General features: G+C 57.0%; 1 protein-coding gene across 3 annotated transcripts; it reads left to right on the top strand.

The window, feature by feature from the left end:
- The first annotated feature begins 203 nt into the window (after nt 1-203).
- Nucleotides 204-21,146, top strand: PDGFB (platelet derived growth factor subunit B). 3 transcript variants are annotated; one of them, XM_065944184.1, is made up of 7 exons: nt 204-1,246; nt 9,486-9,582; nt 11,856-11,945; nt 13,078-13,286; nt 14,604-14,745; nt 19,042-19,195; nt 19,699-21,146. In XM_065944184.1, exons 1-6 carry the CDS (start codon nt 1,184-1,186, stop codon nt 19,167-19,169), a joined length of 729 nt encoding a protein of 242 aa, XP_065800256.1. In that variant the 5' UTR covers nt 204-1,183; the 3' UTR covers nt 19,170-19,195; nt 19,699-21,146. The 3 variants fall into 3 exon arrangements, with proteins under 3 accessions (XP_065800256.1, XP_065800249.1, XP_065800264.1); XM_065944177.1 differs by having other exon boundaries at nt 205-1,246; nt 19,550-21,146; XM_065944192.1 differs by having other exon boundaries at nt 209-1,246; nt 19,045-19,195; nt 19,550-21,146.
- Nucleotides 21,147-21,480: the final 334 nt, after the last annotated feature.

Raw genomic sequence — 21,480 nt, 5'->3', positions numbered from 1 at the left:
AGATTCCTAGGCAGAGGGGCGGCGGGGCTTTCGGAGACCCCTAAGCGCCCCCTCCTCGCCTCAGGCCCTCCTGGAGCTCTCCCCACCCTCCCGGTACTGACTCTCGGCCAGAAGAGGAAAAGCTGTCTCCACCCACCTCTCGCACTCTCCCGTCTCCTTTATAAAGGCCGGAACAGCTGAAAGGGTGGCAACTTCTCCTCCTGCCTCCCCGTGCGCCCGCAGCCTCCCCCGCTGCCTCCCCGAGGGCTCCCCTCTGGCCGCCAGCGCCCATCTTTCATTCCCCAGATAGAGATATTTTGCGCGCACACACAGACACACACGCGCAAAAAGGGGAAAAAAAAAAAAAAAAGAAAACCCACCCTCCAGCCTCGTTGCAAAGAGAAAGCCGGAGCAGCCGCAGCTCGCAGCCCGCAGAGGACGTCCAGAGCGGCGAGAGGGCGGGCAGACGAACCGACAGACTCGCGCCGCGTCCACCTGTCTGCCGGGCGCGGCCCAGGGCGCAGCGGACACGCCGCGCGCGCGGAGCAGCCGTGCCCGCCGCCCGGGCCCCGCGCCAGGGCGCACACGCTCCGGCCCCCCCCACTCGGCCCGGGCGGGAGTTTGCACCTCTCCCTGCCCGGGTACTCGAGCCGCCGCTGCAGAACCAACTTTGGAAAAAGTTTTTTGGGGGAGACTTTGGCTTTGAGGTGCCCAGCTCTGCGCTTTCCGACTTCAGGGACCTTTCCAGAAAATGTTGCAAAAAAGCTAAGCCGGCGGGCAGAGGAAAACGCCTTTAGCCGGCGAGTGAAGACGAACCATCGACTGCCGTGTTCTTTTTCCTCTTGGAGGTTGGAGTCCCCTGGGCGCCCCCACACGGCTAGACGCCTCGGCTGGTTCGCGACGCAGCCCCCCGGCCGTGGATGCTCGCTCGGGCTCGGGATCCGCCCAGGTAGCGGCCTCGGACCCTGGTCCCGCGCCCAGGCCCTCCCCAACCCCCCAACGACGGAGCCCGGGCTGGGGGCGGCGGCGCCCGGGGGCCATGCGGGTGAGCCGTGGCGGCGGCTGCAGCGGCCTGAGCGCCTGATCGCCGCAGACCCGAGCAGAGCCCACCTCCCTCCCCAGCCCCCGCCCCCCACCCTGGCCGCGGGGGCGGCGCGCTCGGTCCACGCGTCCGGGGCCCCGCGGGGCCGGGCCCGGAGTCGGCATGAATCGCTGCTGGGCGCTCTTCCTGTCTCTCTGCTGCTACCTGCGTCTGGTCAGCGCCGAGGTGAGTTGCGACGGCGGCTGGGGCTGCTTCGCTTCATTCATTACCCCCATCCCTGCCTCCCGATCGCCCCCTCCTTTCGCTGCAGTGAACTTTGGACCCGTGGGCTTGGCGGCGGGCGTGAGGTGACCTCCGAGGGCTGCGACGCGAGGTCCAGGGGGTGCGAGGTTCTAAGGGGAGGGGGCAGACGTGGCTTTCTTTTCCCAGGGGGGATCTCAGATCTCCGATCTTTTAAGCGTCAGGGGAGGAGGTGTGTGTGGTCCTGTCCCCCACCCCTCCAGGAACCCGAGTATAAGCCCCTTCCTAGCACAAGTAAGAGGGGTGGGGTGCTGCCTAGGCAGCAGGCAGCGCGTCCTCGCGAGCCCACTTCGGTTAAGCTTAGGTCCTACCCAGGACCCGGCTTGCCCCGGAGATGCGAGCTCGCGCACCGGCGGCAGCCACGCCAAGCTTCGGCAGGGGTCTGCGAACTACCCCGGCTCCTGCTCCCGGTTGGGGTGGGTGCCCACCGGGCCGTGCAGGTCTTGCCCGGCCCCAGAGTGCAGTGCCAGAGCCGCTTGCAGTCTTGGGTGCGGAGGGTGCAGAGAGAGGTTTGGGGCACCTGGGCTGAGGGGCGGGGTAGGGGCTCGTAGGGAATCCTGCCCCGGTGGTGGTGTGTGCCTGAGGCCGCGCCACACCTGTGCCCGCACCCTGCGAGAGGACGCACCTCTCTTCCCCCGCTCGCAGGGTGCGGAGCGCGCCGCCTCGAAAAGCCCCGCAGCAAGGAAGCTGGGATAGGGAGACGTCTGCGGGAGCTATCAGATCGTACGGGTCCCCCGCACCCCTCCCAGCCTCACGTAGCAGTGAGTTGGCAAGTCTACCCGGAATCCAGGTGGGAAAGGGGGCGGGGCAGGTAGGAGGCGCGAGGTGCCGGGGAGGAGAGGGCGGCGGGCCGCGCGCCGCGCATGGGTCCCGTCCCGCCAACGCTCGGCCGCGGCCGGGAGCCCGCACCTCGCCCGCTCCCGGGGGGAGGACCGGCCGCTCTCGGCCTCCGACGAGGCGCAGGAAGGAGGCGGCGGCGGCGAAGGGGTTAAGGTGAAGAGCTCCGAGGCCGCGGCCGGGCCTTGGGCCGCCGCCAGCGCAGGTTGTTTTGACCACGGAGGAGCCGTCGCCGTCTCCTTTTGTTCTCGGGGCTCCTCGAGGGCCGCCGGCCGCCCGCCCTGGGGCCCCGCCCTTCCGCGGCCACCCGCCCCCCCACCCCCACCCCCGGCGGCCAGCACCCGAGAGGGAGGACGCGGGGCTCGGCCCGACCGCCTGCAGGCCCCTCCAGACGTCCCCTCCTCTCCGCTCCCGCAGCCCCCCGGGCCGCGGCCAGCTGTTGGGGAGGGGGGCGCCGGCCGGCCCCAGCTGCCGCCTTGCCTCGCCGCGGGGCCTGGGGGGCTGGGCCCGGTGCCAGGGCGTCCTGGGAACGGCGGCAGCGCCCCCGCCTCTGCTCTCCGCAGCCCACCCCGCCCGGCCCCCCGACTCGCGCTCACTCACCCCACGCATGCACACTCTTGGCCGGAGGCGATGCTGCGCTCCGGCGGGCGGGCGGGTGCGCAGAGCGACGGGCACGCACTACCGCGGCCGGGTCGCGCGCCCGCCGCCGCCACCACGCCCGTGCACACGCGGGGCACACGCGCGCGCACCGCATACACACGTACGCACGGCCCCTGAACACGCAGCTTCAGCACACGTGCGCGCACACCCACGCACGCACACAGGCACGCAGGGCCCGTATGTCCGCCGTGTACCAGGTGCCCACCCCCGCGCAACAGGTGGCCCTGGAAACTGGTCACCTCTGCAGCCACCCCATTTCCTTCCTGGGTCCGATGAGGGAATGGAAACAGGAACCCTCCCGTCAGCTCCTGGCTCCACAGCGCGCGCTGGTTTTTGCCTGGTCAGGTCAGCCCGACGCCCCTTAAGCATGATCCCTCTGTGGTTGCTTTTTCAAACCATCCTCAGGTGGCCGAAAAAGATGTTGGTGTGACTGGGGGCGCTGTGATGTCCAGAGCACTTCTCCCTGCAGATAAGCCCGGCTTTGAACCTCCAGCCAAGACTGAGGGCCCTGAACCGCTGAGGGGGTTTCCCACCCCTGACGGCTCACTCGTCTTTCCCTCCGCAGCCGGCTCTGGGGAGGCTGGGTGACAGCTGGAAAAGGCCTCTCCCGGCCTGCCCTTTCCATTTCCAGCTTCACCCAGCACCTCCTCCTCCTGTTCCACGACTCCATGTGGGGGGGTGTGCCTGGTGGGAGGCTATGGCCATGAAGCTGGTGCCTCTCCCCTCACTTGAATCACAGCATCCTTGAACGTGGTCTTCAGGAACTCACAGTTGTGTTGTGCTTTGCAGTTTATGAAGCACTTTCCTGCAGAACCTGAATAAGCCTCAGGAGGCTCTGAGGGAGGAGACCCAAAGGGAAAAGGGAAAACCTAGGGACATGGGAGCCAACCCAGGAGGACTTCCTGGTGGAGGTGGCCTTGGGGTTGGTCATGTCCCCTGCATGCCAGCAGTTGGGAAGGAAGGGTAGGGAGCTCTGAGGTGGGGCCTGGTTGAGGGTCGGCTGAAGTCCATAAGGTCTCATCTCCATTAGCTGAGCTGGCTTCCGGGAGGGTGACACTCATTGTCATGTGATGCCTCTGGCCTTGGCACCCTTCTGCCAAGAAGAAGTAAAGGGCCCACAGACCTTCATCCCCCAGCTTCTTTCTTATTTGCTAATGGCCTTACTTAGTGGGAGACTGACTTGCTGGAATCTCCTAACCCTAGAAGTGTCTGCAAGATTAGGATCAAACAGAATTTGAAGGTTCTGGTGCAAGACCTAGGAACAGTGTGTGTGTGTGAGAGAGAGAGAGAGAGAGAGAGATTGATTCAGCAGAAGTAGTAAAGAAATACTTGCCATGGGCCTCCTAAGACCCTCTCAGAATCTTCCCTCACCACCCCCCTTCTCCATTGAAATACCCCTTCTAGTGCAATTATCTTCATTTTCTGATTTATTTAGTTGTTTCTTACCCGTTTTTCCTCACTGGAGTGTAAACTGCACTAGAGAGCTTTTGTCTTGGTCACCACTGTCTCCCCTGCTTAGAATGGTGCCTGGCCATGATGGATAATCTGTAAATATTTGTGGAGAGGACAGTGAATCCTTGAAAGGGGGAGGGAAGGACCGGACATGTGTCTCAGGCTTGCTAAGTGCTTTATAAACACGGCCTCATTCCGTCCTCACCCAGGGCAGCCCAGTACAGCTCTCCTGCTCTCCAGCAGACATCTTACATTTGAGTCCCCCCTGCACCATCCCCCAGTATTGAAGGACAAGCATGTCTTTCTTTTCCGTGTCTGGGGACTTGGACTGCCAAGATTGAACTGGACAGAGGGGAAGAAACAGAAGGAAAATGAGATCACAAACAGTTCTGGGTGTTTTGAGCTGGGTCTCAGTTTCCACCATCTAAAAGTGAGAGAGGGAGGGAAGACTAGATTAGCTCAGAGTTCCCCAAGAGCAGCAGAATTACTTGGCTTCTTGAAAATGCAGATTTCTGGGCCCCACTGGTTGCTGGGAGTTGGGACCAGGATGGTGGTGGTGGCGGCTGGGGGCAGTGATTGCGGTGGACTGCCAGGATTGTAATTGCTGCTCTGGCCTCTCTCTTCCCAGTCTAACAGTTTTTCTGCTGGAAGGAGAGGAGGGAGCCCACTGGGGGAGCTGGGCTAACATAATAGGGATGGGGGAGTGGGAGGGTCCCAGGAGCAATAGGGCAGGGAAATGCTAGGTGGGAAAGGCTGATTCTAAAAGGCTTCTATGGTCTGCCCAGAAAAGGCTTCTTCAAAGGGCTTGGCTTTGGCATCGAATCTAAATCAGGCCTGAGACTCTCAGGCAGGCGAGTGCTCCGAGGCCTTCTTCCTCTGCCAGCCACTGACAACGCCCCTGGTTGCTTGGGCCAAGCCCTTGTCGTCTCCCACAGCGGAACTGCAGGCAGCCTGGGGAGTGTGTATCTGTGTGCGCGCTGGGGCCCAGGCAGAGGGTGGGGTCCAAGCCCCTTTAATCTGCCAGCCTGGCTGGGAGCAGGTAATTCACCTGGCCTCAGCCAGCTCGTGCCCTTCCTACCTCTGCAGCTGGCGTTGGGGGTGGGGTGGGGTGGGGTGGGGAGGAGGCTGTTTGCTTTGGCTCCCGAGGCTGGCTGTGCCCCAGCTGCCTTCTCTCACCACGCCCTCGCCCTGCCAGGAACCCCAGGCCTGAGATCTGGGGCAGCTTTATGGGGGTACCAGGCCTCCTTTCCCATTTCTGAGGGAGAGCTGCCCACCTTAAGGAGGTTTCTAGAACCTGTGCCCAGGAAACCCAGGCTCTGGGCTGCTCACCCTCCCATGCCAGGAGGAGACTCTGACCCCGGCAGGTGCCCTGAGTCCCCCCCAGGGCATCGCATCCTGGAGCTGACCACAAGGCGAAATGTCCCCACCTCTCAACCACCCCCAGCCCCGGAAGGGACCCACCCACCAGCCTACAGGGCCCCCGGCAAGTGCCAGTGTGGGGCTCAGGTGTCATTTCCTGTGGTCCACACAGCCACATATCTCCCCTGGGTGGGCAGCTTTCCACCCACTCACTGTTATCCTCAAAAGTGTCCTACACTGCTGGCCCCACGCATGCATGCTGCTCACTGCTGCCCTCAAGGAGCCACACAGAAGGAATGGATGCAGACCACAGCAGGGGCTTATTAACTACCCATCAATCTGTTGGCTGTTTGGCTAGGTCTGATTCCACCTCCCAATAACCCCGGCGAGGTATTGTGAGCCCCATTTAAAAGATAAAGAAGCTGAGGTTTTAGGTTGTTAAACGACTTAACTCCCGGACTTCCCTGGTGATCCAGTGGTTAAGACTCTGTTCTTCCACTGCAAGGGGCATGGGTTTGAACCCTGGTGGGGGAACTAAGATCCAGCATGCTGCAAGGCCAACAAATAAATAAATAAAATACTTACTCCAAGAAGCCAGGTTTCCATGACAGCTGAAGCCTTTGCTTGTTTTTGTCTACTACAGAGCTTCTCCATCTCTGCACTGTGCATGTTTGGGGCCAGAGAATCCTATATTGTGGAGGCTGTTCTGTGCATAGAAGGACATTTAGCAGCCTCATTGGCCTCCACCTACTTGATACCAGCAGCATTCCTCTAATTGTAACCACCAAAAATGCTTCCAGACATGGCCAGTGTCCCCTGGAGGCCCACTAGCCCCTGGTTGAGAACCGCTGCTCATGACACATACAGGGTGGGGAGCCGACAACTGAGGAGCACCTCCATGGCGCTGGGAGAAAGGGGGTCTGCTCTGCCTCTTAGGAGCTCTGCAGACTTGTAGCTGTTTACTTAATTTTCTGAGCCTCAGTTTCCTCATCTGGAAGATGGAAAGAAAAGCAGCACCAGCCTCTTGGGATTGGTCATTGGTACAGCATTTAGTTCAATGCCTGCCTTGTAGTTAGCACTTCATAGACGTTAGCTGTGGTGTTAGTATCAAATGCAGGAGCTCTCAGGGCATTCTGGGCATCTGGTGGCCAAATTACAGAAAGCACATGCACGAATCACCTCTCTGCTTAGAAAAACAGTGGACTCTTTAGGAGGCAGGGTGCTTGGGGAGTGGTCCTCTCGGTGGAGGGGGTGGAAGAATCATACAGAAGGGAACCCCAGAGAGAGGGGGAGAGTCCTTCATACATTTTACTAGCATTTATTGAGCACCTACTGTGTGCTTTTCCCACTTTCCCAGTCTCTCTCCCAGACTCCTCCCCTCTCAGGCTGGGAGATTCTGGGTTTGCTTCCATGAGATGGCATCTTCTTGGCCTCATTGGCCAAGTCAGGAGCATCTGCTAGGGTGGTTTAGGGACCTGCCTGCTCTGCCATTGCTGGCAGCTGCAGCCAGCGCTCTGGGGGCAAGGAGGTCTTGGCATGAGTGCTATGTGCCATTCGGTCCTGGGCCATTGGGCCCCTCTCCTGGGAAATTAATTGAATCATTACTCCACAAGCAACCAGGGAGACCTGGCTGGGTACCCCACCCTTGGCTTTCCTCTCCTGCTTCTCTAGCCACCCCCAGGCAGGATGAGAATTGAATCAAGTGTCTTCAACCCCTTCTATTCATAGCTGAGAGCCAGGACCAGAGAGGGGTGGTGGCCAACCTGAGTTCACGGGACGGTCAGTAGCAGTGGAGGGGAATCCAGCTTTTTGGACTACCCGCTCTGAGACAGACAGAACCCTCAGGGGGCATGGCCTGCTTTGGGTTTCACTGGAGACCAGCCCTGCTTTCCCTTGCACGAACTGGGTCCTGTGTTCACATCTGGAGACCAACAAAGGCGTGGTCTCTCTGGGTGGGAGGAGGCAGGGCAGGCTGGAGATGGGAAAGGCAAGTGCGGGCCAACCGAGTTGACAACCTTCCCATCTCACACACGCATCATCTGGTTTCCCGGCTGTGCAGTCGTGGACCCCAGCTTCCAGCCAGGCCTAACTGCTAGACCCTCACCCTTCTCTCCCGACAGCCCTAGGCACCAGGCAGGATTATAAGCTCCACGTTCAAATGAAGGAACTGAACTCAAGGCTCTTAAGGAATTTGCTTTAAAAGCATGGTCACACTCCACCCTGGGTCTTCTGGTTCCAGGGCTGACTCCAGTGGCCAGGGCTGCAAGCGCAGCCTGGACCCTTAGATGAGGAAATGGAGCTTTGGGGGAGGCTAAAACCTCATCAATCACCAGGCTCCTCACCAACCTTTCTGGGAGCATCCCTGCGACTGGCCACAAGGCAGGATGATCTCCTTCACCTGTCAGGCAGGGAGAAGGCAGCAGTTTCTCAAGGCAGCCTGTGCAGAGCCTCTTAGCACTCCAGTCCTCAGAATGTAGAGAGAACTAGCTGGAGCAAGAGCGCCTCTTGTCTTAATCTGGGGAAACAGTGGCGGGAATTGTGTTACCTAAGGTCAGGCAGTGGTAAATCCTGTCTGCTGATACCCCCCCACCCCCCGCCCCGGGGCTCCTCCACAAGACAGGACCCTTCTGCGTGTTTGCGTGTGCACGTGCGTGTGTCTGTAGGGATGTGAGTTCGGACCTGCAGCCGATCTTACACATTTTCTTTGCCCAGAGACACTGATGGTCAGAACCTGCTTTTCAACCTCTGTTCTGCCCTCACCTCTTTCTTAAGACCTTTGCCATCAGCCCCTCGGGTCTCCCTGGACCGTGGGAGATGTAGCCATGACCTTCCGATGAGGGCTGCTATCATGTTATCATGGGACCTGAGATTTCACTGGAGGAAGCCCAGCTTTGAACAGGGCCTGTTAAAGTGCTTATTAAGTTTCAAGTGTTTTTGGTGGCAGGCCAGAGGGGCTCTAAAAATAGGGTTTGGTTGGGCATGGGGCAGGGGTGAACTTTCAGGTTTCCTGGCCATATCTGAGGATTCCCTTCTCTTCTCTTCTGAGTGAGAGGCTAAACAGATAAGGCAAGTACATGCGGCCTCCTGAGACCATCCAACTCTTCAAGCACTTTTTAAACACCTTGTGTACCCAGGAGGCCGGGAGTACAGGCTCTGCCATCAGAAAGACATGGATTTGAACGCAGCTGCTGCTGATAATCGGCTGTAGGACGACAAAGGATGTCGCCTTTTTGAGCCTCTTTCTCTTTTTTTTTAGTTTTGTTTTAAAATTAATTAGAGGATAAGTACTTTATATACTGTGATGGTTTTTCCATCTGTCAAATGGGGATAATTCAGTCTCCCATGACAAATGCTGTCTGCCTTTAGCTGTCAGGTATGGAGGGGAAGCAGAGAGAAATCAGATTGTTGGAGCCTCCGGAACCTGTAGTGTGATGGGGAGACAGGTGTGTGTGTGTTAGTCATGCAATCATGTCTGACTCTTTGCGACCCCATGGACTCTAGTCTGCCTGGCTCCTCTGTCTATGGAATTTTCCAGGCAAGAATATGGGTTTCCAGGGGAGACAGATACATATGGTCAAATCTCACTTTAAAGCAATTTGGGGTTCTGTTTGGGTGAGAGACACAGATCTGAGCTGGGTCTTAGAGACGTGGTCCCAGGTTCTTGTGCTTCTGGTTGTCCAGCCTGCCCTCACCCCACCCCCACACGCCTTCATCCTGGCTGTCTACTTGCCTTTGGCCAAGGAGCCCTGTGGGAACTTCCCATGGGAGGGAGTGTGTGTGTGTGCTGGGGAGAAGAGGGCCATGGCTGGAAAGCCCTTGCTCTCAGCTCACTTGGCCCCCCATCTTTGCCTGGCAGGGAGACCCCATTCCTGAGGAGCTCTACGAGATGCTGAGTGACCACTCCATCCGTTCCTTCGATGACCTCCAGCGCCTGCTGCACGGAGACTCCGTAGGTAAATTGAATCCTCACCCAGAGCTCTGGCCCTTCGCTGAGTCCTGGGGAGCCACGAGGGGCTGGGCAAGGACATACCTTCTTCCTTAACATCCAGAGGACCAGAGACCTGTGGCTGCCTGGGAGGGCTTGGCCACACCTGTCCAGGGCAGGGCTGAGTAGGCCGGCGGGTTGCTACCTGGGACGTGGGGCGTGGCGAGCGAAGCTCCCACATGTGGCTCAGGCGGGGTGCAGAGGGCGGGGTCCCGAGAGGAGGGGGCAGGGAGAAGGTGCCCAGGGCATCAGCTGAATGTCTATCCAGGTGTGGACTCAGCCAGGGAGGGTGGGGCAGGAGGAGCCATCTCCCTGCCTTTCTGGCCGAGAGCCCAGTCTCCAAGGTCTCCCAGGGACACCTGGCCTGGACCAGTGGGCAGCCCTGCCCATGCCCAAGAGCGCGCCCAGCGCATGGGCACGTGCTTGGTGGCACACACGTGGCGCGGCTGACGGGCTGGGTCGGGAATGTATTTATAAACGCTGTCTTCAGAGCAAATTCCTTTCTATTCTAACCTCTGGCCTGTTCCCTGGAGCCCTGGTCGGCACCCCCCCTGCACCCCCAGCTCCCCTTCCCTCTGGGGTTTTGTCTCTTTGTCACTTTGTAATCCTTGCCCAGACTGCTATCTACGGGGGACAGCATTTCCTGCCTTTGTTTCCTCTCCCCGTTGGGCCCCTGGCTCCCTCTCAAAAGCATTCCCGGGCCCTTTCAAACCTGCCTGTGCCGGGGGCTGGCGAGGCCGGCGGGAGGGGGACCCAGCTGGGCCCACCTATTGTTCACCAGGCCCCCCACCCCACGTCTCCCACACCCCTCACCCCGTGCCCGACTGGCCAGCCCTGGTCAACACAATGGGGCAACTGCCAAATTTAGCCTTTCTGCTGTTTCTTTCCAAGGCCCTTGGCCCCCACCCTCGGGCAGCCCCTACGTACCCCGGGTGGGGGTCAGGATCTCCGAGATGAACCTTTCAATAGTGGGCCTGTTTCAAGGCAACCATGTGGCTATTTTTTTCCTAGTCAACTTAACCTTTCCACAAAGCACATCTTTTCCCCATCTCCTCCCCACCAGGGACATTCCAGAGACGGTAGAGAGAAAGGAAGGGAGTGAGAAGGACAGACAGACGCGCTGACGCAGGAGCAGCAGATTAGACGGAAAGGCACCAGTTAGGGCATGGTCTCCCCTGAATAGGACCCCCCGGGAGCCTGCACGGATGAGCAGAGAGTTTTGTCTTGGACAGGGCCAGCAGGCTGGGGAGACAGAGGAAAAGAGGTGAGGTGCTGTGTGAAGCGGGCAGGAGCTCGTCCTCCGTGTCCCCGTGGTTTGTGTGCTGACCCTTGAGCCATCGGAGAGATGGAAGGGGCTGCCCACCATTCTGCATGGACCTCTGAGTCCCCTGCAGCTCACTTCCTGCAGCGGCTTCCGGCTGCCATTGCTACGGAGAGAAATGCCTTCAAGGCGTGCCGATGATGCCGAGGTGAGGGCCGCCCAGGCTCGAGAAGGGAGCTGTGGTTTGTGCCTGTAGGAGAAAATGGACAGCTGAGGGCAGACATGGGGCACAAGGTTAGAGGGAGAGACTGGGGGGCGGAGAGAGACTCCTGCCGGAAAGGGGGCAGGGCAAGGGTGCCCCTTCCCCAGCAGGCCTAGCTCTCCACCCTTCCCTCCGTCTCCGGCCCCCACCCCCCACGCCTCGCCTTCCCTCTCTCTCTCCCGCCCAACTGCGCCATTGTCGGGGCTCCGGAGGGGCTGCGTCCAGGGCACGCTGGTCCCCCCTGGGGATGCTGGGAATTTCTCCATTCAGCACTTCCTGTGGGAACTCTGGGCGGAGGGGCACTGGAAACTGGCCTTCGGAGCTCTGGGTCCTCACCCTGCCCTGGAGACCAAGAGGGTTCTCTTACAGTAGCAAAGGGGATGGGTTATTTTTAACTCCATTGACATGGGTTCTGTCCAAATATGTGGTGGAAGGGCCGGGAGTGGGGCTGACGATCCCTTGGCGATGCAGTCAAAGGCCCCCGGTCACCCTCTGAGCCCTGCATCTTCCCTGGCGCTTTTTTGCCAGGAGGGGCCCCCTCCTCAGATCTAGGACCCTGGGGTGTACGGGAGCCAGAAGGGGACACTGTTCTCTGGAGTGGTGGTGGTCCTGTGGGCATGGGGGAGGGGAGCAATCCTCCCACCTGTCCTGGAATCCCCATCAGATCCCGGCCTTGGTCCGGCCGGCAGTTTTCAGTGTGGCTGACCTCCTCTTACAGATGAAGACGGGGCTGAATTGGACCTGAATTTGACCCGGTCCCATTCTGGAGGCGAGTTCGAGAGCTTATCCCGTGGGAGAAGGAGCCTAGGTAAGACTGAGGGTGACAGTGCTGGCCCCTCAAAGGTGGGAGCTAGGGACAGAGAACCAGGGACGCAGCCAGTCCCAGCTGGAGGGCCGGCTTCTTCATCCTGACGCTTGGGAAGGCCTGGAGCTAAAAGTGTGTAGCCATCCTTAAATACCCTTTACCCAGGCGATGAGTCATCATTCTCCCCTCCCCCAACACACGCTCTTTTCTCCGTATAGTTCTTTAAAACCTCATTTGTTCCTTAGTTCCACCAGGGAGGTAGATATTATTGACCTCATTTTACAGAGTTGAAAACTGGGGCCCAGAGAGGGTGAAGAAGCAGCCTGAGGTCACACAGCTAGCAAGAGGTGATGCGCGTCAAGCATAGGAGGATGCAGGTCGCTGGGTCGACAGCAGCATTTTTAGGGAGGCAGGTGCCCACTCCAAGCTCCCCCTCCTCTCTGTCTGCCTGCAATCCCCAAACACTGTGGACCGAGGCTGGGACCCTGCCACATAAGAATCAAGTGGCCTGGGTTTATTCCTTACTCTGAATTTGGGCAGCTAACAGCTCTCAGCGCCTCAGGCCCTCTGTATGTGAGTGACAGATGGCAGTTGCCCCAGCACTGACTGTCAGTCTGCTGCAGGCCAAGTTTCACTCCCATTGCTTGTTCAGTTGGCAAGTGCAGGGTAGGCAGAGTTATTGTGCCATTTCACAAATGAGGAAACTGAGGCTTGAATAAAGCAAGAAGATAAGACTATATTACAGTGTAAACAGCGTGTAAGGTAATACACAAGTAAGGGCCACATACTGGGTAGACTTATAAATGTATGAAATCGTAGAATAAAATGGTGGAGGAACTGACATGTGGCACAGATCAGCACTCTCGGAACGATCTAACTTCACCTGATAGTGGTTCTAGGGTGTAGATCTCAACCCCATTTTGGAGACGGGGAAACTGAGGCCTTGAGCCCATCCGCAGCCTGCCCAAGTCCCATGGCTGGTAACCTTCCAACCCGGGGTTGCAGGGGGTGGGATAGGCCTTGCTGCTTCTGAAGGTGAGCCAGTCCTAGAGGGGCTCGGCCCTGGGCTTTTCTACTGGCTAGGGGGCCTCTGGACAGGTCCACCCCCGCTGAAGGAGGTCCCTGCTTCCTCCAGGTTCCCCGACGGTTGCAGCAGAGCTAGCCATGATGGCGGAGTGCAAGACGCGCACGGAGGTGTTTGAGATCTCGCGGCGCCTCATAGACCGCACCAATGCTAACTTCCTGGTGTGGCCGCCCTGCGTGGAGGTGCAGCGCTGCTCTGGCTGCTGCAACAACCGCAACGTGCAGTGCCGCCCCACACAGGTGCAGGATCGGAAGGTGCAGGTGCGCAGGCCTCGTCCAGCCCGGAATGGGGGTGGGGGTGGGCACGAAGGCTTCCCAGAGGGCTCCTGGGGTCTGTCCTGAGAGGGCCACTCTTGAGAGGGTCCCCTCCAGAGAGGGCCGACAGGTGTGGGGGGGCCTCCCATGGTTTCCCGGAGCCCCCCCAGGCTGGGGTGACCATGAGCCACAGACAAGGCCCCAGGTAGATAAAATCCCCAAATGTTCCTGCAACAGACAGGTCCGCTAACATACTGGACACTCATGATGTTCTGGGCAGCTGTTCAGCTTTCCCCAAAGCTCTCCCTTAGACAGGGATCTCCATTTTCTTCCTTCCACACAGAGAAGGGCTCGTAGGTGCCCCAGCATCTTTAGCACCCACTTATCTCCCTTCAACAAGTCATGCCTTCACCAAGGAGGGCACAGAGGACCCCCCACCCTCCCCAGGCAGCAGGCCCTGCAAGAGCTGGGGCAGCCCCTAGCAGAGAGTCAGAAGGCTGAAGCCTGCCCCTTTGCTGGAGAGATTGGGTATACACTGGGATTCAAGGGAAATTTTAGAGCAGAGGCCGTCCTCGGAGCTCCTGGTCTCACACGGGGCAGGGCAAGGCCAGAGAAGTCTCTGATTCACATGGAAAGGTTTCCGCACCCCTCTGGCCAGCCTCGCCACAGCAGCTGCTGGGTGGTGGGCGTATCTCCCCAGGGCCCAGGACCGACAGGTGACCCCTACCTCCTCTTGCCAAGTGTTCTGCCTCCTCACCATGCTCCCCACCCCTGTGGTCAGCCACAGCCTTTCTTGTGTCCCCCTTCTATGTCAAGTCTGGGCCCTGGGCCCGAGATGACCAATGTTACTCTCCACCCTGGCATCCACCGCCGTGGTATCTCCTATCCCCAGCCCTGCCAGCTCTATGGATGGACACCTGACAGCTGGCCTCCCCCTTCCCGCCTCCCTCCTGGATGAAGCCTCCCCCTGCTTCCTTCCAGACAACCATCTCCCCACCTCTGCCGCAGCCCCTGACCTTGGCTGGCTCTCCGGGAATGAGGATACCACCGGCTCCACACTCAACCCGGAAATGCCTTTCTCCCTCTCTGGGGGAGCCTAAGGGGACTGCCGGAGGCCAGGTCGGGAGGGCTTGTTTTGATGGAAAAGCTACGAGGAGGGCAGAGGGCAAAGTCCTGCCATTGTTCGGGCTGAAGCGCCTGCCTTGCCGCCCTCTGGGCTTTCGAGGAAAGATGGCCTCAGGGGATGCTGAGCAGGCAGGCGGCTTCCTCGGCCCCAACCCGTGTAGTCCCCTTCAGAGGCACTTTGGGGGTTCTGTCCTCCAGGTGAAAAAGATTGAGATCGTGCGGAAGAGGAAAATCTTTAAGAAGGCCACAGTGACCTTGGTGGACCACCTGCAGTGCAGGTGTGAGACGGTGCTGGCTCGAGCAGTGACCGGAACCCCGGGGAGTTCCCAGGAGCAACGAGGTAACTGCTTATCCAAGGTCTGCCTCTCACTGCCCAGCCCTACAGCCCCCTTCTCCCACAGCAGCTGCTGGGGGCACTCAGGGAGAACTGGCTCAGGCATGCCCCTGGTTAAATTCACCTAAAGCTTTTCATAACGCTGACAGCAGTCCGGATTCCTCCCCTGCCTGGGAGGGCTTATGGGAGGATGTAGCCCCAAGCTGGTCCTCTGTCCTTGTTGCCAGCCAATGCCCCTCACTTACGCCACCGCAGCCAGGGTGGCCTCATTGAATGGCGAGGTAAGTTTCTGCCTCAGGGCCTTTGCACGTGTCAGTCTGGGTAAAATTCACATCTCCTAGCTCTTCCCAAGCCTGGCTCCTATTCACCTGGGTCTAAGGTCAGAAGTCACCTCCTTCTAGAGTTCTGCTGGCCACCCCATCCAGAGCAACCCCCTCCCAGTCTTGCTACCACAGCCCCCTGCTTTGTTTAGTGAGTGCATGAGCGGTGGGAGGAACCATGACCCAGATAAGAGAACACCCCATGCATATATCATATTCAGATATTTGACAACTTGTCCTGGAGATGAAAAATTAAGTCAATTCCTTGTAGCCTTGATGAAGGAATTAGGGGCAGTGGGAAGAGTCACCATAGAGAGATTTTAACTTCGTGCACTACTGGTAAAGAACCTGCCTGCCAATACAGAAGACATAAGAGATGCAGAAAGATCCTCTGGAGAAGGAAATGGCAACCCACTCCAGTATTCTTGCCTGGAGAATCCCGTGAACAGAGGAGCAGGCTACAGTCCATGGGGTCGCAAAGAGTCGGACCTGACTGAAACGACTAAGCACGCATGCATGCGGTTTGACTTAAAGAATTCAAATAGACTGAAAAATAATCTAGTCCAGTTGCCTCCTCTACATTATGTGGAAGAGATGCCTGAGGCCTAGACAGGCTGAGGTCTTGCCCAAGGTCACACAGCCAGTTCCAGGCAGGGTCATAGCTAGAATTCGGGTATCCTGAAGTTTTGTTCTTGGCTCTTCTCTCACCCTGACAGCTGTCACTGACTGATTTCTTCAAGTATTTAAAAATGTTAGAGCTAGAAGTGACCTTACAAGTCCCTCCTTCAGTGTTACTAGCACAGCTGCTGGAGCACAGAGAGGTTAAGGGACTTAATGAAGGTTGCACAGCAGCAAAATTGAGCCTGGAACCCAGGTTTAGTTTGGGGTTCTTTTGACTGTGTCAAAGAACAGTGCTATCTTTTGTGCTATCTTTTCTCCCTCGGAGAAAAGTAAGGATTATATGAGACTCATTAAGTTAATAGGATTGTTGTTCAGTCACTGAGTTGTGTCTGCCTCCTTGCTACCCCATGAACTGCAGCACACTGGACTTCCCTGTCCTTCATTATTTCCCGGAGTTTGCTCCAATTCATGTTCTTTGAGTTGGTAATGCTGTCTAACCATCTTATCCTCTGCCGTCCCCTTCTCCTTTTGCCTTCAATCTTTCCCAGCATCAGGGTCTTTTCCAACAGGTCAGCTCTTCACATCAAATACTGGAGCTTCAGCATCACTGAAGCTGAAGTGAACATGTGAACATGTTCCAATGAACATTCAGGGTTGATTTCCTTTAGGATGGACTGGTTTGATGTCCTTGCAGCCCAAGTGACTCTCAAGTCTTCTTCAGCACCACAATTTGAAAGCATCAGTTCTTTGGCATTCTGCCTCCTTTATGGTCCAGCCCTCACATCCATACACGACTACTGGAAAAAACCATAGCTTTGACTACACGGACTTTTGTCAGCAAAGTGATGTCTCTGCATTTTAATATGATGTCTAGGTTTGTCATAGCTTTCCTTCCAAGGAGCAAGCAAGCGTCTTTTAATTTCATGGCTGCAGTCACCATCAACAGTAATTTTGGAGCCCAAGAAAATAAAATCTGTCACTGCTTCCACTTTTTCCCATTCTATTTGCCATGAAGTGATGGGACCAAATGCCATTATCTTAGTTTTTTGAATGTTGAGTTTCAAGCCAGTTTTTTCACTCTCCTCTTTGACACTCATCAAGAGTCTTTTTAGTTCCTCTTCACTTTCTGCCATTAGAGTGGTGTCCTCCGCATATCTGAGGTTGTTGATATTTCTCCTGGCAATATGATTAGATAAGCATAAAAAAAAAATCCATGCAAGTGACTGTTTTGATTTTCAGTAACTTTCTTTGGTTAGGGGGCAGGACAATCTCACTGTCATTTCTTACTAATAAGCCCCCTGAAGGCAGAGCCATCTCAGCCTCTTCCTCCTGCTGTCAGAACTGAGCTGAGGCAGGGATGCCCTGGGAAAGGCTGATAATTTGACAGCTTCAAACTGACATGCTATACATTATTTGTAGAATTACTATGGCGAGTGCTTTCTGTTCAGGAAAAATTATATTCTTCTTTATGTTTAGAATGGGGTTCTCTTCCCTGCCTTTGTTTCAGATGATTTTCTAAACCAGTTTCTTAGGAGGCGTGTTCAACCACTTGCTATGTAGGTCTTGCCATTTTAGTTTTACCATTTTGGCCCTGGGGGACAGTTCCTCTGGCAGCTGGGGATGTGGCTTATGTGATGGTCAGTGTCAGGCCTCTTGGGCTCAAATCTGTGCTCTGTCACTTATGAGCTGAGTGATGACCTTGAACTTGCTCAGGTTTTGCCCAGTCTAGCGTCCTGCTGATGGCTCAGTGTCTGGCCCTTCAGTGGCCCCCCGGGCAGCCTCCCTCAGGTAGGATCTGAGACCCACCTGAGTCCCTAAATTTTGCATTTGCTGCAGTGGGATACGTGCCTCATGGGGACTTGTGTTTGTGAGGTGGAAGGTCAAGTGTTGGCCCCCAGAGAGCTGGATGAGCCAAGGGGGAAACTCAAAGGCTCCCAGAAAGAGGTGAGCCTTGAATTTGGCAGAGAAGACTTTCATTTCCAGGCTGTCTACCTAGCAGCCCAGGAGGAAGAGAGACAGAAGTGAAGTGCTAACCTTGACCAAGACTTTCAGGCACAGTGATTTACAGCCCAGTGATTGAAAGCATGGATTCCAGAGGCAGATCCCTGGGTTAAAATTCCAGACTTTCTGTCTCGGTTTCTTCGTCTGTTAACTATTCAAATCTCTGTCTGCAGTGAGGAGGGATAGGCTTAGAACTCTGCCAGGTGCGTGGTAAGTGCTAGCTAAGGGTTTCTGGTGATTTCCACACATTAGCTCCTAACCCTAGGAGGCCAGGGCAGCTGTTCTGTTTTAAAGGTATGGGAATTGAGGCGCAGAAAGTGTGCATGGCTTTCCTCAAAGCGTCCGGCTAACTCCTGGGAGAGCCCAGTTTGGATACAGGTGGCCTGGCCCACCTTGTTTGCTGGCGGTGAGGGCCAGGTGGACCACAGGTACAGGGAAGGAGAGGACCAGGTCCCTGGTGGGAGGTGTGGTTATGCTCAAAGCCTAGTGGCTCCCATCCCATGGTCGGCCATCCCATGACCGACCGGAAGGGGCTGAAGTTGGTGGGAGGAAACCTCAGTAGGAGGTCAAGCCGAGGAAAAAAGAAGCAAGTGAATAAGAGCAGCTGCTGTTTTTGCTGATCACTTCTTCTCTAAACTTTGTGGCTTAAGACAATGGCCATTTTCTGTTCTCTGGTCTGTGGGTTGCCTGGGATCAGCTGGGTGGGCCTGCTGGCATCTCTTATGGTTGCAGTCAGTTATCTGGAGGCTACACTGGGGCAGCTGGGCCTCTGTCCCTCTCCCTGCAGTCCAGGGCTTCTGCTTACCCCATGGCCTCCACAGATGGCATCCCCAGCAGGGGAACCAGACTTCTTATGTGGAGGCACAGGATTCCCCAAAGTGCAAAGGTGGAAGCTGCCAGGCCTTCTTAAGGCCCGTGTCTGGACCTGGCCAGTACCAGTCTGCCTCCTTATATTGGTTAATGGGACCAAGTCCAGGCCAGGTTCAAGGTCATGGAAACAAGGGCCAGTGTCAGTGGGGTAATGACAAATAACTTGAGGCCAGAATTCTTCTGCTCCTTTCTGTTGGCCATCATTCTATCAGTCATTCCTTCCACCAGTCCTATAAAATGGACAGTCTATTATTCCCATTTCACAGATGGGGAAGCAGAGGCGTAAAATGGCTCAGTCGTTGTTCCTCAGGTGCAGCTGGTGAGCGGTGGAGCTGGGATCCAAACCCAGGAGGCCTGGTCCCAGGCCCCCCTCCCCTTCGCCTGCAGGACCTAAGGAGGTCTGTGGCAGACCTTGGTCACGGGGGCATTGACAAGCCCCAACCTCTGCTATTCTCATCCACCTGCTAACCAGACCTTTCTTTCTCTCAAGCAGCTAGGACGCCCCAAACTCGGGTGACCATTCGGACGGTGCGAGTCCGCCGGCCCCCCAAGGGGAAGCACCGGAAGTTCAAGCACACACATGAAAAGACGGCGCGGAAGGAGACCCTCGGAGCCTAGGGGCATCTGCAGGAGAGTGTGGGCAGGTGAGGGCCAGCACCCTGCTCTTTCTCCCCGGTCTGGGCTTGGGCTGAGGCAGGGCTAGGGGAGGAGCATTTCCCTAACGAAATCCAGGCTCCAAGCCTTGATCCCCTCTTGCCAGTTATCAGTGGAGTTTTTCCATGAGGCAGGATGGGTGAGGGGATGGGGGTGGGGGGGCCTGACCCATTTGTGTCCCAGTATGTCCTAAAGGAATCCGGAGGTCTAAACCTCATACCTCCCTGTCCTGAGTGTTGCTGGAAATCAGGGACAGCTGGTCGACCCTGCCCCTGGTTGCCTGTGAGCGTGGGATGGAGCCCCAGGCTGTCTCTGACCCCCGTGTCCCTCTGCTTGGCCTACAGGGTTATTTAATATGGTATTTGCTGTATTGCCCCCATGGGGTCCTTGGAGTGATAATATTGTTCCCCTCGTCCGTCTGTCTCGATGCCTGATTCGGACGGCCAATGGTGCTTCCCCCGCCCCTCCACGCGTCTGTCCATCCTTCCACCAGTGGGTCTTCCCTCAGTGGCCTCCAGCGTCTTGCCAAGAAGCTCAAGAAGGAAACGAAGAACCTGGACTCCATCGCCATCTTCCTCTCCTGACCTGGCAAAAACGGGATAGAAGTGCAAGAGAGACTGATGGGGTCGCTGTTGGGAGAACGGGGCTTCCTTCCCCAGTGCTGTGGACTGGCCTGAAACCCTGCACGTGGGCCTGAAGACCTCAGCATGGCCCACCTGGTCCCCGGACCCCCCGCCAGCTCTGATGGGAGCACCCCTAGGCCGGCCAGGGTACTCATACTCCTGTGGCTGAGACCACGTGGGGGAGCACAGACTGGAGAAAACCCCCTCCTGCAGTGCCCAGGCCCGGGCGTCTCCCCTTGGTCACCTCTGCTCACAGTGACCTCCTTTCATTTAATATGTTTGAATTATTGGAAGACGTGGACTCCTCTGGGCAGGTGTGGCCAGAGCACCAGGCAGTCAAGTGCCCTCTCAGACGGGTTAGAGATGAAGTTTGCTCCGGAGGTGGATGTAGGTGGTGACCCGGGCATCCACTGCCTCCTCCCACTCCCCACCCCAGTTCACTGTTTCCTGTTTCATCTCTCTACCTCCATCCTGTGTCTCTTCCCTTATCTGCTCCACCAAGGGGCCCTTGGACCCCTTATTGAGGCCCCAGATAACCCCAGTCACTGCTCTGTAGGACAGAAAACCAGGGGCTAGAGGGCAGCAGGGGGCCTGCCCATCGTATCCCAGCCCAGCCAAGACTGCCATGTAAGGTTGTACAGGGTGTGCACTGCACAAGGACACTGCATGCGGGGATCACAGTTCACACACACTATAGACATGGCCAATTTGTGTATTTATTATGACAGTTTTTTTGGCAAATGGAGGGATGCTTCTCCTAATTGACACGAAGGCTCCGTGTGGACTGGCTGTGTCTCTGACCCAGCCCACGCCTTGGAGTGGTCAGACAGGAGTAAGCCCTTGGTGAGGGGCAGGGAGGCAGCATTTGTCCATGTGGCCTCCATTTCCCCAAGTCCTCAGCTCAAGCAGTCTTCCCTTCAGGCAGGTGTGAAAAGCCCAAGAGAATGCTCCAAGGGAGGGGGCAACCGTGCTCCATGCCCCTGCTCACACCCCTTCTCTTAGATCCTTTTGAGTTCCAAATCTGGTGGCTCCTCCCAGGAAACCAGCTCTTGGGCTGGGAGTGGGGGAGTAAAGGGAAAAGATCCCCAGGGCCCCCTAGGGGTGGGGTCTGACCTCCCACCTCCCTTTCCACCTTCTACTGCACTTTTCCCTCTTCCCTGCTGTCTCCCAAATCTGCTTCCTTCAGTTTGTAAAGTCGGTGATTATATTTTTGGGGGCTTTCCTTTTATTTTTTAAATGTAAAATTTATTTATATTCCGTATTTAAAGTTGTAAAAAAAAAATAACCACAAAACAAAACCAAATGAATCCGCCGGAGATCTGTCTGTTGGCACTGCGTGTGACAATTACCCTTTCTGCATTGGCAGGATTTGCCGACAGCTTGCGGCGTGTTCCTCTCGCTCCCGGAGGCTCGGGCGCAAACTCACGCACACGCACACATACACACGTTCACACATGCTTGTGTGCACATGCCAGCCTGCTGCTCTGAGGGAGGCCTCTGGGAGTGGGTGGGAGCCAGGCAGCCGGCTCTGTACAGCTAGGTCCCGCAGCAGCTCGTGATACCTGGGCCCCACATGCCAGCCCTGTGCCCGTCACTGGCAGTGAAAAGAGATGAGTTTCTCCAGCCCGACGGTCTCTATGAAGACAACGGAT

The sequence above is a fragment of the Muntiacus reevesi genome, chromosome 1, assembly GCF_963930625.1.
Source record: "Muntiacus reevesi chromosome 1, mMunRee1.1, whole genome shotgun sequence".
NCBI classification, from domain to species: Eukaryota; Metazoa; Chordata; class Mammalia; order Artiodactyla; family Cervidae; genus Muntiacus; species Muntiacus reevesi.
The sequence above is the reverse complement of the archived record's forward strand: the minus strand, read 5'-3'. Positions and strand labels throughout refer to the sequence as shown.